This window comes from Cryptomeria japonica, chromosome 6 (genome assembly GCF_030272615.1).
Source record: "Cryptomeria japonica chromosome 6, Sugi_1.0, whole genome shotgun sequence".
NCBI lineage: Eukaryota > Viridiplantae > Streptophyta > Pinopsida > Cupressales > Cupressaceae > Cryptomeria > Cryptomeria japonica.
In genome coordinates, this window is record NC_081410.1 from 534,596,567 (window position 1) to 534,619,959 (window position 23,393).

At 35.9% G+C, this 23,393-nt stretch overlaps 1 protein-coding gene across 3 annotated transcripts in view; it reads left to right on the top strand.

Moving 5' to 3' along the window:
• LOC131068001 (uncharacterized) overlaps positions 1-23,393 on the top strand; it is a 107,179-nt gene that overhangs the window by 22,370 nt on the left and 61,416 nt on the right. For all 3 annotated transcript variants that reach the window (XM_058003190.2, XM_058003189.2, XM_058003188.2), the window contains exon 3: positions 3,123-3,306. In XM_058003190.2, the coding sequence (XP_057859173.1) occupies positions 3,123-3,306 (184 nt within the window). The remainder of the gene's footprint in view (positions 1-3,122; positions 3,307-23,393) is intronic.

A 23,393-nucleotide genomic window follows, 5' to 3' on the forward strand; every position in this document is an offset into this window, starting at 1 on the left:
GTATTGTTGAGGTAAATTATTTTGATTCCTAGTGCACATAGTTAGACTAATGGATCCCATTTACCCACCTTACATTTTGGTGAACACGACATGTCTTATGCTTGCGTTAACTTTTTATTTTCATTTTAAAATTTAATTTGTATGTATTTAATTGACTCATATTTGCAATTATTTCTTTAATATATCTTTTACGCACTTAGATTATATGCATTTAGAGGTCTAGTGTACCAAACATTATATTTTGGTGAACCCAACACTTCTTACATTTTGCATAATTCTAATTGGATATTTTCAGATCTTATTTTTCACAATGGAATTTACAAAATCTAATTGATTTTCAATTCCAAATGTGATTACATTGTTTATTAGCTATATTTATTGAAATCATATGTTGAATGTTGGTTTCTTTCACTATATGTTGCTTGGATTCTAATGTATTTTGTAATAAGGGTTTCAAATATTTTCCTACATTCACTTCATTTCTAAAAGCTTCTATATGTATTTCATGTTTCTATATGATGATATTTTTAAACAGGTTCATTAAATTTTTGGATTTCATTAAAGATTTAGTGGATGTTTCAAGTGGTACTTTGATAATCTTCCTAGAGATGATGTTGAGATGAATCGTGATTGTGCATCTCTTGGTATCCTTTAATCACGAGGAAATAGTTAATGCTCCTATCAATGATCTCTCCAATGGAGATGTAGCATTGAATAGTAATTATGAATCATCTTCTCATAAGGTTACTTTAGTGCAAGAGGGACAAGCTAAACATGTTTAGAATCAAAATCTTCAAACATCTATCACCTTAGATCCTCATTCTCAAAGAGCTTATCTTAGTCATCAATATTTTTTGAGACATGATTATGTTATGCATTTTCTAAATGATATGTCACCTAATATAACATTGAGTAGAAATGAAGATTTAGATGATGAGAACACTTCTTTCCGCTCTAACAAGGCATACATGAATAATCATGATAGAAATGAGAATCCCACTACAAGGAAAGAATCCCCCTTCATGTATTCATCCCTTTGGTCCTTCAAATTATACTTATACAAAAATCTTCAATGAAGTCTATATAGAAAGTACTTCTCCTTCACATTTGCTAGCAAATTATGAGGTTGGCTATGACATGATTTCTAAATAAGAATGTAGTGGACAAGGTCTTGAAACGATAGAACAAGGAATCAAAGTCCCTATAGAACCTCCATCACAATGCAATAGAGAAGGTATAGAATTTCCTTCCCCTTCCTATCTAGTTATTGTACCTTGTCTTCATTAGCCACAAGATAAAAGAGCTTCTTTTATAGAAGAAAAATCTTTTTGGAAACTTATAAATAATGGTCAAATCATCTTTCCTCCTAATAGACAAATAGATAAACCAAAAGAATGCATAAAATATTGTCTTTATCATCTTTTGCATGGTCATATTATTGTTGAATGTCATGCATTTAAGATATGTACATGTTAGAGATCTTCCTACTAATGATTTCCTTCATATATCAAATGATTTTGAATTGCTTCTTGTTGATTAAGTAGCGCCTCGATACTCTTTGGCCCTATTGTGTTTCTCCTCACTATGTGATATTAGTAGCCTACATTTTGGGGGGCTATTTATCACTCATGGTGGTATAATTTCATGCACAATCATACTTGAATAGCAACATAATAACCTAGTTATTCTTGTCTCCATACTTGGGAGGTAAAAATAGTTTTCCATCTTTTCTCTTTCTTTCTAAGGATTCACTTCTCCTTTGTTGAGTTGTATCTTTAATAAGGACGTCCTTTCTTGCATAAAATTGTTTCTTTCATGTGAGTTTTAGCCTTACTTGGAGGTGTGTATCCTTGATTAGGATCTCTTCCTTTCTTGAAAGTGTATTTTTGTTATAAATGATCTCTCCTTAGTGTTGAAAGTGTGCAATCCTTCATAAATAATCCTCTTTCCTAGAAATAGGGAAGGTGTGCATCCTTGGTCCCGTTCCCCTTTATTAGAGTTGAAGTTGTTCTCCTTGTTAAAGATATCCTCTTGGAGGTAGATATCTTTAGGCAAAGATCTCTTCCTTCCTCTTTGATAGTCTTGTATCCTTGAAAACGGTCCCTTTACACTTGTTCTAAGATATCACTTTTACAATTATCTCTTCCTTTCCTAAAAGAGTTGTATCCTCTGTCTAGCTTGGAATGTATGTGATGAAGGGTACTCCCCTTATGAACCCAAACACACAACTACAATACAGAAATAAACAGAAAATGCGAGAGAGGAAATACTTACTTTCTATTATCTCAATGAATTAAAATTACAACTTTCAGAAAATAACATGCAATAGCCACATGGGCATTCTCATTACAATAATATGCAAGCCAGAGCCATGATTTGCACTACAGGAATTGTTCCCTTTGTAACCCCCATTTGTCTTCTTTATATTGTAAAGTTTAATTGCCTAGAATGTTTTGGAAAGTGTAACTCCCCCTTTTTAGGTTGACCACTTTTTTACCCCATTTCCCTATATCGAAATATGCCAAGAATATGCCCAAAATGGGTTTTGGCGTTCATTGGAATATTTTGAGAATTATTTTTTTCGAAAATAGCACAACTTTCAAAGGCCATATCTTTTAATCCAACCATTGGATTTTCAATTATCATACATCATCAAAAAGCTTGCAAAGAGATCTACACTATTACTTTAAAATTTCATACATCAACGGAAAGCTTGCAAAGAGATGTATTTTTTATTTCACTTGATTTTTTTAATTTTAAAAATGGTCTACTTCAATGGCCATTACTTTAAAATTTGTATAGGTTTTCTTAAAAGTTATGTATTTATTTTGATTGTAAGATCAAAGACTAGTGCTAAAAATAGGTTTCAAGTTTCTATATATATATATATATCGTAAAAGTTTATAACCAAGATTATTGAATATGCATAGTTTATTATTTAACATTAAATTTTAGTGTTGAAAAAGAGATTTCATAATTAAGTACTAAACTGAATAAATTATGGTCTAAAATTCAACATATCATCTAATTTGTTTATAAATTTTTCATGTTATTTTTCTTTTCAAGCAATTTCAATGGCAATTTTTATTTTGTAATAATATTTTACTTTCTTGCTGAGTTAGATGTGGAAAATGATACAAGATCCTTAATGATCAATGAGACCCATCCATGGAGGTATACATGTGAAAAAATAAAGGGTGCTTTAAGAGAATGTTTTCAAAGACTTGAAAAATATGTCAAGGGTTCAAAGCCTAATTATGCAAAGCCTACTTTTACAGCTCGACTTGGACAAAATCTATTTCATGGGTACACTTTTTTTCTCTTCACTTGATTTTTTTTTATGTTTAGCATTATTTTGCATAAATGTCCTTATATTTTATATTGTTTCTTTAATGTGTATTGTAAATACTATTTTTTTTCATTTAGAAATTTTTTTAAAGATCCTAAAATATTTACAATACACATTAAAAATAATAAAATTCACACTCGCATTTCCAAAATCCTTTTTTTTTTTATATTAAGTATATAATAAAAGAACGTTGTACAACATATCTTGAGGCCTTTACTAGGCAATGTATCATAAAGTCTTCTAGGACACTAGAATATTGCGTAATTACAATTATTATATAATGATTTGTGGCTCTACAAAACTCATAAAAAGGTTTCATGGTAGCAGAATCCTATGCAAAGGACTATATCAAAATATTCCTAACTGAAAGCATCTACCTCATAGGCTCGACAGTTCCTCCATCTAGGCTATCCATCCTACTGGCCCTTCCATCCATATGATGGTCTTGTTCCAAATTTCTAAACCTTGTGGTGCTAGAGGCCAATAGGTCTCTCCAAGATTTCCTCTGCCAAGGCCTCTTACTGATGTCTATTTATTTTTCTATCTGCATTGAGTTCCTGCATGAAATTCCCAAGTGCTCTAATGAATGGAGTCCTCTCTTCCTTGTACCAAGACCAGGTGTACCCATGTGATGGCTCCAAGGTATATACTCTTGTAGTTCCATCTTGTATAAATCTTTCAACCTTCTTCTTGGCCAACTTCATGACAATGGTAACCTATGATTGAACATTAAAAAGTATGACTCTTCTCAAAGTCTCAATAAGCAACCTACCCTTACCTTGAAATTTTTCGTCATTTCTAAGAGTCCAAATTTTCCATAAGATCTCATAGGATAAAATAAACTAGAAAAGATCGTAGTCCTTTATAAGTCCTTTTAAAAAGCCATAAACAATATCATGAATAGACATAGTATTAGTAAGATTGATACCAAATATATTCCAAACTTCTTTAACCACAATACATTAAAACAATGTGAGCAATTGATTCAAAAACCTTGCAAATGTTACAAATATATGTGGCTTTTTTAGTATTTTTTATAGGCAACCTTTGTAAGAGAAGCAAACATTTGAAACATTTCTTCTTGGGCATAATGTTACTGCCAATCTTTGTTAGAATAATTAAGATTCCACATGTTATTAAGGTCAGATATTAATTCCTGATTGTAGCATAATGATTCATAAATAGCTTTAGCTTTGATGTTCAGAAGAGGAGTACCATCCTTCCATTTCAATAACTTAAATATATCATCTACTGAAGAACAAGTCTTGGGGAGTAGGAGGACCAAAGCACGCCTCCCTCAGAATAGAGTACATTCTCTAATTTTTTGGGGGGGGAGGGAGCTAGTAATGAAGATTGAGAGTGTTCTAGGACATAAACTATCCATCATGGATAATTTCCTTAAAGAAACTAATGCCTTTGATATTCCAATTCTTAGTCGAGCAACCTTGTGTTAGACTTGTGTGAATATTATTGTCATTGATGTCAAACCAGTAATCTAGTTTGGTTCGGATGTCATATGTAGTCAGTGTGTGTTATTTTTGCTATGAGCAGGTGTTGTGCCTTCTGGTATTGATGTGAGATGTGATGCAGTAAGATAGAGTTGATATAGTGGAGTGCCTTCTGAAAGATCCCTATCTCCAAAATTTTGAATTGTGCTTACATTAGTTCTGGTAACAGTTATGCATCTCGATATCAGCTATTTTGGTTATATCAGATGTATCTCTTCATGTCTCATGGTTCTCTATCCTTAGTACCTATGGAATCTATATTTTGGAGTTTTGGAGATATCATGTTTGAGTTTTTTGATAATGGGTCAGTATCTATGGGTCTGGATGACTTTGTCTCATTCCAGTAATTAAGGTATATGCATCAGTAAAAGAGTTATGCAAAAGGAAGTGTGTAAATATCTTGCGGAGGTCGACTCAGTTGTCATGTTTGTGTTCAAGTTTTTATTGGGTAACGTGTTATGTTAGGTCGACACATTATCCCGATGTGTAAGCTTTCTGGTATATATAGAAAGTATGCGTAGAAGATGAAGTATGTAGAATGAAGTAGTGTGTGAAGTGTGAGGTGTAGATAGTGAAAGCAGTTGGTGCAAAGTCAGAGTGTAAATTGTGTTGCAGTATTGTAGTAGTTCTTTACCGAACTTGTTGCAAGTACTTGAGGAAAGTAGTACAAAGATCTTTCACTAGATCTACTGTAAGGTTTGTGTATTGTGATCTGAGCTCAATCTTGGAACTGATCTCATGCATTTGGAGATGCAATCCTTTCCAGTTCATTCTTACTTGTTGCAGTGAGCATTCAGACAATAAGACGGTTTTGTATTTTTGCAATGAGCATTCGAGTAGTTAGTCATTCTTGTAATTTGGCAGTGAGCCACCTTTTTGTAAAACATCATATAACTAGTTATATTTTCTTGAGAATTAACACTCTCTGTGGTTTTTCCCATTTGGGTTTTCTACATATAAGTTTTGGTGTTTCTCTTGTGGTTGTCTTTTTATGATTATTCTACATTTGTTGTTTTATGTGTGTTTAGTATCATTGATGAATTTGATATTTCAGCAAAAGGTTTAAGTTTAGAGAAAGTTTCAGAATATTTCATAATACTAATTCACCCCCCTCTCAGTATTCTGGTCCCTTCAACCAATTCAACAATTGGTATCAGAACTTTGGTCCCTTGTTTGTAAGATTAACCACTTGAGGGGGATCTATATTGGTTGAATCATGACACCTATGTGCATCACCAGATAATTTCAAGTGGATCAAGACTTGAAGACAACTCTTAAACATTTGGAAATTGTTGAATCAGAGAATGAGGAATTGAAGAAAAATGTGAAGATAGCAAATGAGTGTGTACAAAAGTTGAGAGAGAAAATTCGGGAATTCAAGTTGAGGCATAAGGAGATTAATAATCAGCTGAAGCAGGTGAATGAAACTGTTAAAGATCTGATGCAAAAGATTGAGGAGAAGGATAAATTAGAGGAGTCCTTGAAAGAAACAATCAAGCTAAAGTTTGAGGAGTGTGAGAAGCTAGAGTAAGAAGTGAAGAAGTTGAAGACAAAGAATAAGGTTCTTGATAATAGAAAACTTCTAGAAGACCTGATCAGCATGCAGAAAGCTCACTTGGACAAGACCAAACTTGGTTTTCAACCTAGTGAGTGTTTGGATCAGAAGGATAAGGAAGAAAGAAAAGAGGTTGAAGTTGAGAAGAAACCAGAAGATGCAGGAAAGACCCGGAATCAGATTCTTAGTGCAAGAAGGCTACCGGTTCGTTAACCTAATGCACAAAGGTACCCATCTTTTAATGGTTAATATTTTCAATGTAATAAATTTGGACATAAGGCTGCAAACTGTAGAAGCATTCAGTTTTATAGTTGCAAGAGGTTTAATCATAAAGAAAATCATTGTAGAAACCATGATGTCAGTCAAAATCACAATCTGGTTGAAGCAAACAAGATGAATTACAACTTTGATGGATATTGTTATACTTGCAATGGCTATATTCACAAAGCTAATCAATGCAGATATAGATCTCATCTGGTAAACTCTACAAGGAAGGTTATTAGTTGTTTCAAGTGCAAGTGGTCCAGAGATTATGCTAATCAATGTAGAAATGGAAATATGGAGAAATCTACTGAGAAGAGTGTGATGAAGAATTATGAATCAAAGAAGAGGGAAAATTTGGTCTGGAGAAAGAAGGAAGTAAACAAAGGAAGCGAGCCTGACAGACCATAATTCGGTGTAGGCACCTCTTCCTCCGATAACTAAGTATAATTCTTTGGGTTAGGGGGGGTTCTCTTTTCAAGGAAAAACCTTTTATCCTCCCTTGTCTGAGTGGATCGTGTCGTTGATCCGGCATGACTGTGTTTAGAGGCTATCTGGTAATCGAAGGTATTTTGCTAACATCATTGATAAGACAATTCTTGGTGCAAAAACCCTAAAAGGAGGTTTTTGGCAAGATAAGTATCCGCTTTTTGAATTTATTCTTTCATTATCAATCATTTGTGTTTGAGAATATTGCAAACAAGAAGAGCATGCAATAATGGAAGGAAAAATGATCATTGGAGAATCTAGCAACGTGGAATTTCAGGTTCTGGAAAAGGTATTTTTGGATTAATTCGACCTGGAGAAAATAAAAAATATTGAAGCTAGTCCAAGTGATGTTGAGTTGCAGAAAGTTAAGGAATTAGAGTGGAAAGGTCTAAATCTATCGACTAAATTCCCTTGGTTCAATGATGTGGAGATTATCAAGATGATCTTTAGTCGTGTGTGGGATGACAACTTCATGATGGACAAACCCTATCCAATCACGAAGGAGGTTATCTTAGAGATAATCGGTTTATGCGACATTGGAGATGTTTCGGCTAAGAAGTCAATTAAGAACCAAGAAGTGAATACCCTAACCAACATAAATGGTGATCAGCGAGCATTGACCATTGACAAACCCTATGGTGAGGTATGTTGCCTACGACATTTCTTATAAGATATATTTCAGGAATAGGGAAGGTGCCACTTCAATAATTGCAGTATTTATGGAACATATGGGTAAGGGCACCAGGATGGTGAACTGAAAAGTGGCCACATGCAAAAAAAAAAAGAAATTTCTCATAACCCGTGCGTGTTCTATGAAATTCAAAAACGTGTTAGGCTTGGTAACACCAAGCCTAGACAAAAAAAATTTTAAAAATAAAAGTTCCTCAAAACCCTTTTGAGGAACATTATATTTAATAATAAAGTTAGAGAGAGAGAGAGAGAGTTAGAGACAGATAGAGAAGGGGATAGGAAGAGAGGGAGAGAGATAGGGAAAGAGAGAGAAGGGAGAGAGAGAGAGAGAGAGAGAGAGAGAGAGTGGGGGGGGGAGAGAAAAGGATATGGAGAGGGGGAGGGAGAGAGAGTTAGAGAGAGAGAGAGAATAGGGGGCAAGAAGAGAGGGATAGAATAGGATAAGGAGAGGGAGAGGGAAAGAGCTGGGAAAGAAAGAGAAGGGATAGAGGGTGAGAATAGTATTGAGAGAGAGAGAGAGAGAGAGAAATAGAATAAGATAAGGAGAGGGGAAGGGAGAGAGATTTAGAGACAGAGAGATAAGGGGATAGGAAGAGAGGGAGAGAGATAGGGAAAGAAAGAGAAGGGAGAGAGGGTGAGAATAGGATTAAGAGAGAGAGAGAGAGAGAATAGGATAAGGAGAGGGGGAGGGAGAGAGAGAGAGTTAGAGATTGAGAGAGAAGGGGATAGGAAGAGAGGGAGAGATAGGGAAAGAAAGAGAAGGGAGAGAGGGTGAGAATAGGATTAAGAGAGGGAGAGAGAGAGAGAGAGAGAGAGAGAGAGAGAGAGAGAGGGGGGGGGAAGATAGAGTTAGAGACAAAGAAAGAAGGGGATAGGAAGAGAGGGACAGAGGGTGAGAATATGATTGAGAGAGAGAGAGTAGGGAGAGGAGAGAGAGAGAGAGAGAGAGAGAGAGAGAGAGAGTAGGGGGTAGGAAGAGAGGGATAGAATAGTATAAGGAGAGGAGTAGAGAGAGAGAGGGGGGGAGGGAGAGAGAGTTAGAGACAGAGAGAGAAGGGGATAGGAAGATATGGAGAGAGATAGGGAAAGAAAGAGAATGGAGAGAGGGTGAGAATAAGATTGAGAGAGAGAGAGAGAGAATGGGATAGGAAGAGAGGGAGAGAATAGGATATGGAGAGGGGGAGGGAGAGAGAGTTAGAGAGAGAGAGAATAGGGGGTAAGAAGAGAGGGATAGAATAGGATAAGGAGAGGGGGAGGGAGAGAGAGTTAGAGACAAAGAGAGAAGGGGATAGGAAGAGAGGGAGAGAGCTAGGGAAAGAAAGAGAAGGGAGAGAGGGTGAGAATAGTATTAAGAGAGAGAGATGGTAGGAAGAGGGATAGAATAGGATAAGAAGAGGGGAAGGGAGAGAGACTTAGAGATAGAGAGAGAAGGGGATAGGAAGAGAGGGGGAGAGAGAGAGAGAGAGAGAGAGAGAGAGAGAGAGAGAGAGAGAATAGGATAAGAAGAGGGGGAGGGAGAGAGAGTTAGAGACAGAGAGAGAAGGGGATAGGAAGAGAGGGAGAGAGATAGGGAAAGAAAGAGAAGGGGGAGAGAGAGAGAGAGAGAGAGAGAGAATAGGATAAGGAGAGGGGGAGGGAGAGAGAGTTAGAGACAGAGAGAGAAGGGGATAGGAAGAGAGGGAGAGAGATAGGGAAAGAAAGAGAAGGGAGAGAGAGAGAGAGAGAGAGAGAGAGAGAGAGAGAATAGGATAAGGAGAGGGGGAGGGAGAGAGAGTTAGAGACAGAGAGAGAAGGGGATAGGAAGAGAGGGAGAGAGATAGGGAAAAAAAGAGAAGGGAGAGAGGGTGAGAATAGGATTAAGAGAGGGAGAGAGAGAGGGGGGGGAGGGAGGGAGATAGAGTTAGAGACAAAGAGATAAGGGGATAGGAAGAGAAGCAGAGAGATAGGGAAAGAAAGAGAAGGGAGAGAGGGTGAGAATAGGATTGAGAGAGAGAGAGAGAGAGAGAGAGTAGGGGGTAGGAAGATAGGGATAGAATAGGATAAGGAGAGGGGGAGGGAGAGAGAGATATAGATAAAGAGAGAAGGGGATAGGAAGAGAGGGAGATAGATAGGGAAAGAAAGAGAAGGGAGAGGGTGAGAATAGGATTAAGTGAGAGAGAGAGAGAGAGAGAGAGAGTAGGGGGTAGGAAGAAAATGATAGAATAAGATAAGGAGAGGGGGAGGGAGAGAGTGTTAGAGATAGAGAGAGAAGGGGATAGGAAGAGAGTGAGAGATAGGGAAAGAAAGAGAAGGGAGAGAGGGTGATAATAGGATTGAGAGAGAGAGAAGGGGATAGGAAGAGAGGAAGAGAATAGGATAAGAGAGGGGGTGAGAAAGGAAGTTAGAGAGAGAGTAGGGGAGAGGGGGTAAGATAGAGAATAGGGGATAAGAAGAGAGGGAGATAATATGATAAGGAGAGGGGGAGGGAGAGAGAGAGGAGATTGGGAGAGAGGGAGAGGGAGAGGGAGAGAGAGGGTGGAGATGGGGAAAATAGGATAAAGAGAGGGAAAGGGGGAGAGAGAGAGAGAGAGAGAGAGAGAGAGAGAGAGAGAGAGAGAGAGAGAGAGTAGGGTTAAGAGATGGGGAGACGGAGAGAGAATAGGATAAGATAACAATAGGGGGAGGGAGAGGTAGGGGAGAGAAAGAGAGAAGGGGGAGAGAGGGAGAGGTAGGGGGAGATAAAGAGAGAGAAGGGGGAGAGGGTGATAATAGGATAGGATAATGAGAGAGAGAGAGGGTGAGAGACATGAGGTAGAGAGAGAACGAGAAGGAGAAGAGGGTGAGAGACTCGAAAGAGAGAGAAAAGTGTGAGGGGGAGAGAGATGAGATAGAACTCAAGGAGGATAATTAGGGCTCGAAATATATAGAGACGGTGATGGGGGAAGGAAGATGAGAGAGAGGAAAAGAAGAGAGACATGCATGTATACAAATATATATACATATATCTATATAAAAATATATGTATATATAACTATAGATATGCATATATACATACATAAACACATATTATATATGTATGTCTATACATATGTGTAGTATATGCTAAGTTTACAAGCATACATTTTGATGTCTTCATAACCCGTACGGGTTTTGTGAAACTCAAAATGATGTTTTTCATAACCCATACTGGTTTTGTGAAAATCAAAATAATGGTTTCTCATAACCCGTACGGGTTTTGTGAAACTCAAAATGATGTTTTTCATAACTCGTATTGGTTTTGTGAAACTCAAAATTATGGTTTTTCATAACCCGTACGAGTTTTGTGAAACTCAAAATGATGGTTTTAGTTCTACATAACCCGTACGGGTTATGTAGAACTATGAATGGTACTTTTGTTTTTCAAAACCCAAGTGGGTTATCTTGCACATCAGAACCCGTGCAGGTTTTGGATTGGTAAGAGGGTTGGAAAATGACCCTAAGGCTTGCAATCCCATCTTCCCTCCATTTTTGTCCCTTGACACATTTTTTCATCTTCCAACATGATTTCTCGACTTCATCATCATCAGGTTTACAAATGATCAAGTGGGTATCTCTTAAATTACCACCATAATCTCACGCATCTTCTCATCTTTCTGACCATATAGGTTTTTTTTATTTTTAGACAACATTAGCATAGTAAACTTTAATTTTCTTTACCAGTGCCTTGATAGTCCTCACAGACATACGTCTACCATTTTTTTAATAACTTTTGATATACTTGACCAAATTCAAAATAAATTACATATTATTTTTCTACACTAGATTCTATACAGTTGTAAAAATAAAGTTTTCATTTTCAATTATTTTGATTCAAGTTATGCCCAGCGCACGAACAGGTACCAAATTTTCAAGATGTGGTCACTTCAAAAAATCATAAAAAAAATACTCAACGAAAAATTACAAAAAAAATACACAACTTCTAGATCTCAATCTTACTTATCATCCTACCAAAGGGTTTTACAAAATACTAAATCTAATTAGATATTTTGTGCAGCGCACGAAAACAGCTATGTTATGTTTTTCTAAAAAAATTAGGAACAGTTTTTCGTGCGAGAGAGGTTTGACCCTCTTAATCTTATCCAATTTTTAAAAACCTTAGTAGTTTAGAAACTAGATTCAGAGTACTACAATTCTTATTCTTTTCTCAACTCCTAGTTTTCAGTGCGTGACCTTTGAATATCTCTTTGAAGATCAAGTTTACCTGTTTTTCAAAAGAAGAAGAAAAAAGTGGCCACTTATACCCCCCCTTTTTGTTCACCGTCTTGGTGCACTTACCCATATGCTTGTAATGGAAAATAAATCATTTGACTTGTGTGAATTGTTGAGAGAATTATTGTTGGAAAACATCAAGATGTCAAAAGTACAGAATTATCCTTTCTGGTTTGGTTCATTGCTTGTATGTTTGAACATGTATCATCTGGGATCCCTTCTAGCAAAAGAGAATGTCAAATGGGAATCTGGTGTCCCGATTGCAAGACAGATATTTGAACAGTCTAGATAGTAAAGAGGAAATTTGTAATGCATATTTCAAATCCTTTCTAAACATGTGAAGTGTTGACCTTGTATCCCCTATATTCGCATCTGGAGGTTCTTCCTTCAGAAAGAGAAAAAGAAGACAATCTATTTCTATGAGTGTTTTGCAGCCAAAGAAAAGAAAGAAGGATTCACATGAGAGAGATATTGTTGTAATTGAGGATCCAGAGTCTCCTATAGCTGAAGGAGAGCTAGCTAAATAATCTAATGATGAATAAAACTTGTTGGAGTTGGTTGGTAGCCCTGATGGAATCAATAAAATTGGTAAGATGTGGTTGACCTTTGTTGAGTAAGATAGAATTGAAATTTTTTTGTTGAATCGCTTGATCTGAAACAGTATGAGCATTGAGGATATTAGTAATTTGCTTCTGGAATCTCCAAATGAAAATCTTAAAGAGGTTATATGAGCAATTTGTTGAGGCTAGAGTATCTGAGGAGAAAGGAATTGATGTGCAGAATCTGTTGAATAAGTGTGTTGATGTGCAAAAATCTCTATCAGTGTGTATTAAGGAATTGAGAGAGTGTATCCGCAGTGCCAGCAGAGTCTACAACTATATCTCTTGGTCGGCAACTGCAGTGAAGCACAAAGCCAAAATTACTGGTATTGAAGATGAGTTGAGTGCTTTAGGCTAATCTTTTGATCTTCTTGAAGATAAGAATGGTGAGTGGAGGAAAAAAAAAAACTCTCTTCAGGATAAACTCTTATTCTTGCAAAGGCAGAGAGAAGACTTTGTAAAAAAAAATTGGAAAGAAAAAGAGATCGTTGAGGCAAAGCTAGAGCACTTTTCAGCATTGCTTGGTAGTGTAGTTGAGTATGAGGAGAACCCATCTAATCCAAACAACTTCTCCCATGTTGTTGATTTGTTAGTGAAATAAAGAAGCCTTTCAGTTAGCATTAAACTGAACATAAATTCTTGGGAAGTTCTTCTGGAACTGAAGGAGAAATACAAGCTTATCTTTCTGAAGAAGAGTAGCTGACGGTTCTATCTGGTTTGGTATTCAATTTTTTTTATGTCATGTACATACTTTATTTTTCTTTATTTTCTTTTTCATCAAAGGCATCCTTTGTCCTTGATGTCAAAAGGGGGAGAAAGGAATGTGAATTTTGGATATGAGGAGATGTATGAGTTAGGGGGAGTTGAGTTATATGCAGATATGTTCTGGATATGTTTTGCAATCAATGACAAAGGGGGGGACTATTAGAGTTGTATGAATATTATTTTCATTGATGTCAAACTAGTTATTCGGTTTGGTTTGGATGTCATATGTAGTTGACATGTGTAGTTTTTTCTATGAGCAGGTGTTCTGCGTTCTAGTATTGATGTGAGATGTGATGCAGTAAGATGGAGTTGATATAATGGAGTGACTTCCGGAAGATCCCTATCTCCAAAATTCTAAATTGTCCTTACATTAGTTCTAGTAACACTTATGCATTTCGATATCAACTATTTTAGTTATATCAGGTGTATCTCTTCATGTCTCATGGTTTGTTAACCTTGGTACGTTTAGAATCTATATTTTGGAGTTTTGGAGATATCATGTTTGAGTTTTGTGATAATGGGTCGGTATCTATGGGTCTGGATGACCTTGTCCCATTCCGGTAATTAAGGTATATGCATCGATAAAAGAATTATGCAAAAGGAAGCGTGTAAAGATCTTGCGAAGGCCGACTCAGTTGTTACTTTTGTGTTTAAGGTTTTATTAGGTAACGTGTTGTGCTAGGATGACACATTATCCCAGTATGTAAGCTTTCTGGTATATATAGAAATAATGGATAGAAGATGAAGTATGTAGAATGAAGTAGTGTGTGAAGTGCGAGGTGTAGATAGCGAAGGCAGTTGGTGCAGAGTCAGAAGGCAGATTGTGTTGCAGTATTGTAGTAGTTCTTTGCCGGACTTGCTGCAAGTACTTGAGGAAAGTAGTATAGAGATCTTTCACCAAGTCTGTCGTAAGGTTTGTGTATTGTGATATGAGCTTAGTCTTGGAACTGATCTCATACATTCGGAGATGCAATCCTTTTCAGGTCTTTCTTACGTGTTGCGGTGAGCATTTCGATAGTAAGCTGATTTTGTATTTTTGCAGTGAGCATTTCAACAATGAGTCATTCTTGTAATGTGGCAGTAAGCCGCCTTTTTGTAAAACATCATATAACTATTTATATTCTCTTGAAAGTTAACAATCTTTGTGGTTTTTCCCATTTGGGTTTCCACGTGTAAATTCTAGTGTTTCTCTTGTGGTTGTGTTTTTATGATTGTTCTACATTCATTGTTGTATGTGTGTTTAGTATAATTGATGATTTTTATATTTCGATAAAAGGTTTAAGTTTGGAGAAAGTTTCAAAATATGTGGGAATATTGATTCATCCCCCCTCTCAGTATTCTGATCCCTTCAACCAATTCAACACCTTGAATAAGGGCATGAGGCTTGCCTTTGTAGGTAAGGTTCCACCAAATGGACCTTTCCCCACATTAGGTGTTATCATCAATGCAGCTCCCATTGTGAGAAATCAAGTTCTGAATGACCTCCCAAGCCTTTCATATGGCCTTGAAAACACTAGTATTTGTAGGGGAAACAAGAAATTTTCCAGTGATAAACCCACTAGAGGGGAGAAACTTCAAGGTCTATGCTTGTTTGGGAACAACTAACATGATATTGTTCCTTATGAGCACCTTCCATGGCTCATTACCATCCATAGCATGAAAAATCTACTTGCCAGCAAGGTGGATGCCCTGTAGCTTGAGATCCTTAAGTCATAGGCCTCCCATGTTCTTTCCTAAGAAATACCATTGTCATTTGATTGAATGCCATTTCTTGTTACCTTTTTCATTAGACTATAGCAACCTCCTAATTGGGTGAACTCAGAATGTTGGTTCCCACTTTTTCGTACATCCTGATTTTTGCTGAAATCATACATTTTTTAGAAAATATAATGATCTAAGCTTTAAGAGGTCTGATTTGAGGTAATTTGAAGAGAGTTAGATCAAAATTTCTTGGATAGAACCTCTCTACTTCTAAATTATACTTGCAATGGAGTCTCCTTTGCATCTATCAAATGCTGATAAAAAACCAATTTTACATTAGCTTTTTGGGGGTCAAATGATTCATTTAGAAGTTTTGTTTTTTTAAGTATTTAGCCCTTATTATAAGCTTTCCAAATAGTATAATTTTTAATATATTTAATTTCATTGATATTTTTTTTTATTTCTTATGAATGTAGGGTTTTCACTGAACATGAACTTCTTTGTTAAATGCTTATGGAAAAATAGTAAACATCACCCAAAAAGTTTTGAAAAATATTTACGCACTAGGTATTGAAGTCCTCTTTCCAACAAAAAAGAAAATTGAATTTCGTTACTTATACAACAGGTTATGTAATATCAAATGAACATATGTCAAAATTACAGTTAACTCAACTTCAAATATTAATAAAATATAAAATATTGAACATAATGTTACAAAACCAAATTCAAAAGAAACGCATGCATATCTATTATAGAAAAAAAGTTATGCTATACAGAGTGAGTATCACTCTTTAAAAATGTTGTTTTTATGAAAAAACTAGTTCTCGAGGGAGATAGAAAAATGGAAGCAAATTGATTCCAAAAATTATCAAAAAAAATATTTTTCGAATATACATACACAATGACACAAATCACTAGTTCACATCATCTACAAATTCCTTACAGTTTAGAAGTAATAGGTGTCTGAATCTGAAGTTTTTTCTAAAAATGATTATTGCAGTGTCAAAGTTGGCAAAAAAGTGTAACCCACTATTGTGGGTTCACCCAATGTGTTTTTGAATTTCATTGATTTGGTAGTAACTAAATAGCCAAACCAAAGCATAGTAGATATTGTAAGATGATAAAAATTTCTGACACACTTGCACCCTCTCACCCATAGATAAGTACTATTTGTTCCATTTGTTAATTGTGTGGTCAATCTTACTCTTAATCCATAGCCACATATCCTTCAAACATGGGTTAGATACAAATGGAATACCAAGGTATCTTACTTGCTTGTTGGGACCACCCCATTGATATTTATATATTGTTGCACGATCTAAGGGGAGGATTCATCCCATCCTAGCAAGATAGATCTAGCTAAGGATACTTTTGGCCTAGAGGCTCCATAAAACAAATCTAATTGTTTAAGAAAGGAATCCATATTTTCTTCCTCAAGCTCCCAGAAGAGTGCAGTAACATCTGCAATTTGTATGTTAATCAAGTATTTCTTGTTAGGAAGAGAGATACTCTTAATCCTTGTGGAATAGGAGTAGTCCCTAAGAAGATAGAAAATTGCATCAAACACAATGACAAATAGTGTTGGTGCAAGGGGGCATCCTTGTTTGGTGGATCTCCCCAAGGTGAAGTTGTGGGTACATGATCCATTGACTTCAACCTAGGCAAAACAATCCTCCAACAAGACTTGAACCAACTAATATGATTTTGAGGGGAAACCAAATCATTCCAACATCGTGATCAGAAAACTCCACTCACCTCGTTCATATGCCTTCTCAAATTCTAAGAGGAACATGGATACCTTCTTATTAGTTCAATTAGGCCAACTTATGGCTTCCCAACTAGTAATGAGGCTCTTAAGGATGTATTTGCCTTTGATAAACCCAGTTTGAGTGCTACTAACAAACTTGGGAAGTATAATTAACAAGTCTTAGAGCCACAATTTTTACAAGAATCTTGTAAGATACATTCAACAATATTATCGATCTCCAATTCTTGATGAGGGATTTGTCCCCATCCTTAGGAAGGAGTTTGATGACCCCTTTGTTAATTTCTATTCCTAATGAAGTTACTCTTATAGCTTCTTCATATACTTGAAATAAATTATTACCAATCCAACTCTTAGCCTCTTTGTAGAACTCAATAGGTAGTCCATTAGGACCAGGTTCTTTATTATTATTAAGAGTCTAAATGGCTTTGAGGATTTCCTCTCAAGTAATCAATTTCTTAAGAGCACTTGCTTCATCCTTAGAGATCTTCTTAGGAATAAGTGATTTACATGTCTCTTTGGCTTTCTGATTGTTAGGTGAGTATCCTTTAGACGAGAAAAGTTTTTGGTAATATGAAAGGAAGGCATCTTTGATGTCATCTTGGTTTGCCAACTCTCTACCTTAATCCCATATTTTATCTATTCTTTCATTGAGTTCTTTTTGTCTCAGCAAGTTGAACAAAAACTTGGAGGCCTTATCTCCTTTATGTAACCAATTGACTCTTGCTCTTACCTTTTGGCCCTGTATCTTCTTAGTCCGAAGACTCCTCACCCGATTTCTATTAAGAGCCAGAGATTTTGAAAGCATCAAATTTATAGGACCTTATTGGACTTGGGATTCAAGAGCGAGAAGATTGTCATTAAGCACTTTTTTCACCCTCTTATCATCTTTATCCTTTTTCCTACCCACAATTTGAAATAAGGTCTTCCAACTATTGACATTCTTGTTCCATTTGTTAATGCTAGATGGGGTACTGTTGTCCCATTGGTTAACCTATCTTATCATTTAGATTGCACACATGATATATTAATCTTTGAGCAGATTGACGTTGAGAATGAAATTATCTTTACTAATAAGAGGCTTACTATGATAATTGTTCATAGTGACCAAAGCCTTTATAGGGTGGTGATCAAAGAGAGTGTATGTCCACACTCTAATAGTGGTACCATCCTCCTAATTGAAGGAGAAATGATCCTTATTGGCATAAATTATGTCATAGATAGAATATCCTTTTTCTTTCTTGTTGAAAGTTACACCATGAATATGAGATAGACTTATAGTCTTTTTTTATGCCTTCTAAGGGATCAAATAGTCTAAGTTTCTCTTTCATCTTGATCCAATAGAATTTCTCATTACTTTTCCACTCAAAATCTAGACCCCCTATTTTTTTTCCTAGTGTTCAACCATATTAAAGTCACCTCCTTTTACCCAAGTGATGATAGAGAAAGAACTCCTTGATGATACTGGAAAATACTCCTACATGCAATCTCAAACTACAAACACAAAAATAATACTACAGAGACTCTTTGTTAATAAATAAACTTTTCTTATTGCAACAATAATCAAACTTACATTCACATTAATTCAATTACATACATGGCCTTCTATTGGTTGATTCTACACCAATTCCAATTGCTTAATTGGTTGTTTGGTTCTAACTGTCTATTCTCTCTCTTTTTTCTCTAACTCAACCCTAAATAACTGTCATCTTGACCCTAGTTCTAATTGTACCCCAATTCTAACACTAACCCTAATTGTAATTATAACGCTAATTCTAACACTAATCCTAATTCTAACCCTAACTCTAAAGTTTATCATAACTCTAATTGTAAGCCTAGCCCTAATTCCAAATGCAATCCAAATTTTAGTCTAGCCCTAGCCCTAGCCCTAATCCTAAGTGTGACCTTGATTGTAACCCTAACCCTAATTGTAATTGTAAAATTCAATATAACCCAAATTTTATTCTAACCCAATGTTAGAAGCTGCTCGGCGTCTTAATTGCAGAAAGGTATGGATTGAAGGTGATTCTAACAACATTATTAAATGTCTAAAAGGGGAGAATAAAGATTCATAGACCATTGAAAATCTTATAAAGTCCTCAATTGAGATTATTCAAACCGTCTTTGAAAGAAGCTTCATCTCTCATGCCTATCGGGAAATTAATACCGTGGCTGATTGTCTTGCTAATTTGTGGGTGAAATCCAAATCTAAGAGCACTTGGTATAGGGAGGACACCCTGACAGAGGATGTTAAAGCCCTCCTATCATATGACCGAACACATGGTAAAATTGGAAATTTGCCCACTTTTTTTTATGATGCAATTCATTGATTATATGATCATTAATACGAATGGCAAATGTCAGAAAGCCTTGGATATCAGTGATTTCATTTTTATCTCACACTCTTTCTAGGTTATTTATGACTTTATTGGGTTTTCTGGCTCTTTAGAGAGTTGTTTGGTTTTCTACCTATTTTGGGCTCATTTTTCTTTGTCCTGCAAGATGGGTGGGAATAGACGAAGGGTGGAACCTATGAATTGTGAGAGTTGGAAAAATAATGCTACCATATGGTATCGACTGCAGCAAGGAGGGGTGATGCCTTTCCTAGAGAGGCTTCATGGGAATGATCAGAGAATTACTAAGATTTTTGTGAAGGAGTGGAAAAATGGGAAGCTCAATCTTTTTAGTAAGGCGGTTGTGGTTGATGAGAGCCTCGTTGTAGAGGTCACCGACCTATCAATGGAGGGCATTAAGTTTTACAGGGATAAGAAGCTCTCGGATGGTGTCGTAAAGAAGTTCCTCAAGACGAATAAGAAGAAGGTGAATTTGGTTAAGATTAACAAGTCTAACATTAAGATGAAGCAGATAAAGCTCGTTTGGAGGGAACTTCTTAAAGTAATTATGGAGTTCTTCACTCTATATGGCAAGTTTATGAAGATTTATGAATACCACTTTGTTCTGCTCAACCACTTCAGGCATAAGGTGAAGATTTCCTTTCCTTTTTACCTACTCTCTTCTCTAAATGCTAGTATTAATGAATATAGAGAGAATCCCCACAATAACCTTGTCTTGCATCAAGGGTTAATCTTGCTCATCTATGAGTATTTTAAAGCTAAGGCCTCTGAGAACCCTAATCGAGCTCTCTCAGTCAATGATTAGGATGGGGAGGGTAGTGGTAGCTTTGAGAGTGAGGGATGGGGCATTGAGGATGAGGAGGAAGAGGTTGTCCCCCCCCCCAAGAAACCTAAAAGGGAGCAAAAGCATTTGTCTACAGGGACCAACAAGGGCAAGGGTTTTCCTTTGGCGGGGGGAGATAAGTTTATGAAGAAAGTCAAGGGGAAAGGGAAAGGCTCTTTCCTAGTGATTTCCGATTTTTTCCAAGAGCATGATGTTCCTATCTCCCCTCCTAAATCCGAGGACTCTCTTTCTCCTCATAACAAGGAGGGGAATTCTTAGGAGTCTATGGACTTGAGCTTTTAGGAATTTCAGCCCAAGCAGGAGATTGCAATTGGGGTTTCAGAGACCACCAAAAATAGCTATGTGTATCTCTTTAGACTCTTCATATGGGCTTTTCATGAGATTAAAAGCCTCAACCTCAAACAGAGAGCCCTCTCGTCTAAGGTTGAAGAATTAGATGCTAAGGAGGATTTGGGGGAGAAGTTGTAGGTCACTGCTGAGCCCATGCAGTCTGGTGGTGTGAAGGAGAAACCTCAAGGGACCCCTGTTTGTGCCCTCTTGAATGAAAATGAGAAGAAAATGATGGCAGAATATTTAACTAAGAATGTGGAGGCTATTGAAAAAATGAAGGACAAGTGTGATAACAAGTTCATGGAAGCAGAATAGAGGATCAAGAAATGTGAGACCACCCTAAGCAAAATTGTTAAAGTTTCGGCAAAAAACATGAATACTATGGAGGCCAAGCTTGAAAAGTTGCACTAGGATAGGGATTTTGTTGACCTGGAATAGGATAAAGACCTGGGAATTGAGGAAACTTCGGGTCCAAGCAAGAGAACTAGGGCGGGTACAGAGAAGAAGACTGCTAATATGCCTCATGACATCCTGGAGTTGAAGGATGTGGCCCAAAAGATGAATCGACTTGAAGCTAAAATTGTTGAAACTTTAAAGAATTTAGGTTAGTGTTGTTCCTTTTGTTGGTGTTGCTTTGTACTTCTGCTAGCTTTTTAATATTGTAGTGTTGTGTTTCTCTCTATTTGTCTTGTCTTTCTGCCAGTCCTATTGTCTATCTAGTATGTTCTGTTTTGAAGGGCTTAAATGATACATCATATGTAATTTCTTTGTAAAGGGTTTCGGGTCCCTTCAAACCCTATTTTTGTCATAATTAAAAACATGGGATAAGACCAAGGATCCTCAAAAAAATAATTTAATTAATTCAAAACCATGCATTCAGTAGTTATTTGAAGAAAGTAAATAAAGTGCATTTCTTTACACAACTCTAGTACTTCCCTTCCTTTTGTTTAAATGTTTAACCTTCTATTTATGTTTTTATGAAGTTGATTAAATCTCTTCTTTAATTATAATCTATAACTTTTATCATTCCAACACATTTCTTTTTTTAGCCTATGAATATATATTAGTTAAACTCCATTAAGCTAGAAGTAGAGTTACTTATTGCAATATTTATTTTAAGCTAAAAGACCTTACAATTTTTATAATTTTCTTAATTAATCCCCTTAAATAAGGTATCATAATAATCTCTTCAACTATTTCTAACACATACACCTACCAATCCTAAAATATACATCCATGTAAAGATTCAAACATTATTCCTATTTACTTTTACTTCAAAAGCTTTGAGGGTCCTTTTTAAATTTAAATTTCATTCTTAACATCTTCATAAAAACATTAAATGATTCTATTTCTAGTTTGTAAACTAGGCTTTTATACGCATTTTCATCTACAAGGTTTTTTATTACTAATAATGGAATGATCATGCATTCATGATATGCACATAATATATTTGAATGAAAGATTATATTTATTTAAACCTTAGTAATTATTTAGGGTTGAGCATATAATATATGTCCACCTACCTGTGCGCAATTTCTCATATAATTATTTAGGGTTGAGCATATAATTATTTAGGGTTGAGCATATAATATATGAATTTTAAGTTTTTTTATTCTCTGTGTGTTGTTCTTTAGATTCAGCTGATCATTTTTCAGCATAATAGAAATCTATTCCCTTTCTGCACCAACAAGTCAGTTATATCCTTCTTTTAATGCCATCAGATCTCACGAAAAATGTTTGAGAAATTAATGCACTGAGGGAAAATTTCTGTATTTTGATAATTTTCTTCTATTTGATGCAAGATAATATCAAATTTAGAGGTGCTTAATGTCTCTCTCTTCTCAAATCGATATAAATTGTGTCGCCATGAGGAAACTTTTAGTTGTGAAGCAGAGGCCTTGTGGAAGATGGGTTGTTGAGATCAAAGATAGCCATCAAAGACACAACCCACAAAATTGGCGCGGTATTATTTAGTGTTAACCATAGCAAGGCTATCATTTAGTGCATGGTTGAAGATCTATGTTGGCTTAGAAGTTAATTTCAAGAATATATACAAGATTCTCATAATTTGTGGTGCTGCCAATGATATTGGTGAAACAACTACCGGATGGTATCCCCATCTTTTTTATTAGCAAACTTAAGTCCGGGCCAGCAATCTTGTGATATATGAACAATTCTATGTCGAAACACAATATCTGCTCTTCGACTAAAGTAAAAAATTTTATCAAAATATGCTTGATTAAATCAAATGAATCAAAACCAGACAAGTCAGACATGTAGACATAGTCATAGTCTACCAATATCTCTTGAACTGTAGCATAAGAAAGCACAGGAAAATGAGTCATACGTTTTCACCCCAAATGCTGCCCATTGAAGAGAAATTTTTTTATGCCACTGTCATTATGATTGATTTGATCTTCAAGGGACAGCTACACAAACATATAAGAAAATAAAGATATAAATCTCATCAGTTGTTCCTCAGAATACTCTTGAAAGAGGCAATGAATATATATAAGGGATTGCAGTTTGCAGGTCTTGTAAAAAGTGCTTAGCTTGTTTGAACACATTCAATGATGCGTAATAAGCAATGCGAAAGAAAACCACAAACTGTGCACAAATTGCTTTAAGCATAGGATTGAAACATAGAACTATAGGAAATTATTCATGCTAAGGATTTGACGAAATAAGGATTATCATCTACGTTGTTATATTTTCCTTTCAAACTATTTTGGCATTGTTTATGTCGTGTAATAATATTTCCACGACTAGTGAGAAAAAAGTGATTACAATGAGTAGAGGAGACTAAACTGATTGACATTGATCCAGCTACTACGAGTGCTAAATCTAAATCTAAGCCACAATCGATCTCATCTGCCCATGCAAAGGCGTCACACTTTACCAGTAAAACATCTGTGGAAAAGCCCCTACGATGGCCCCACAACACATACAGCGTGAA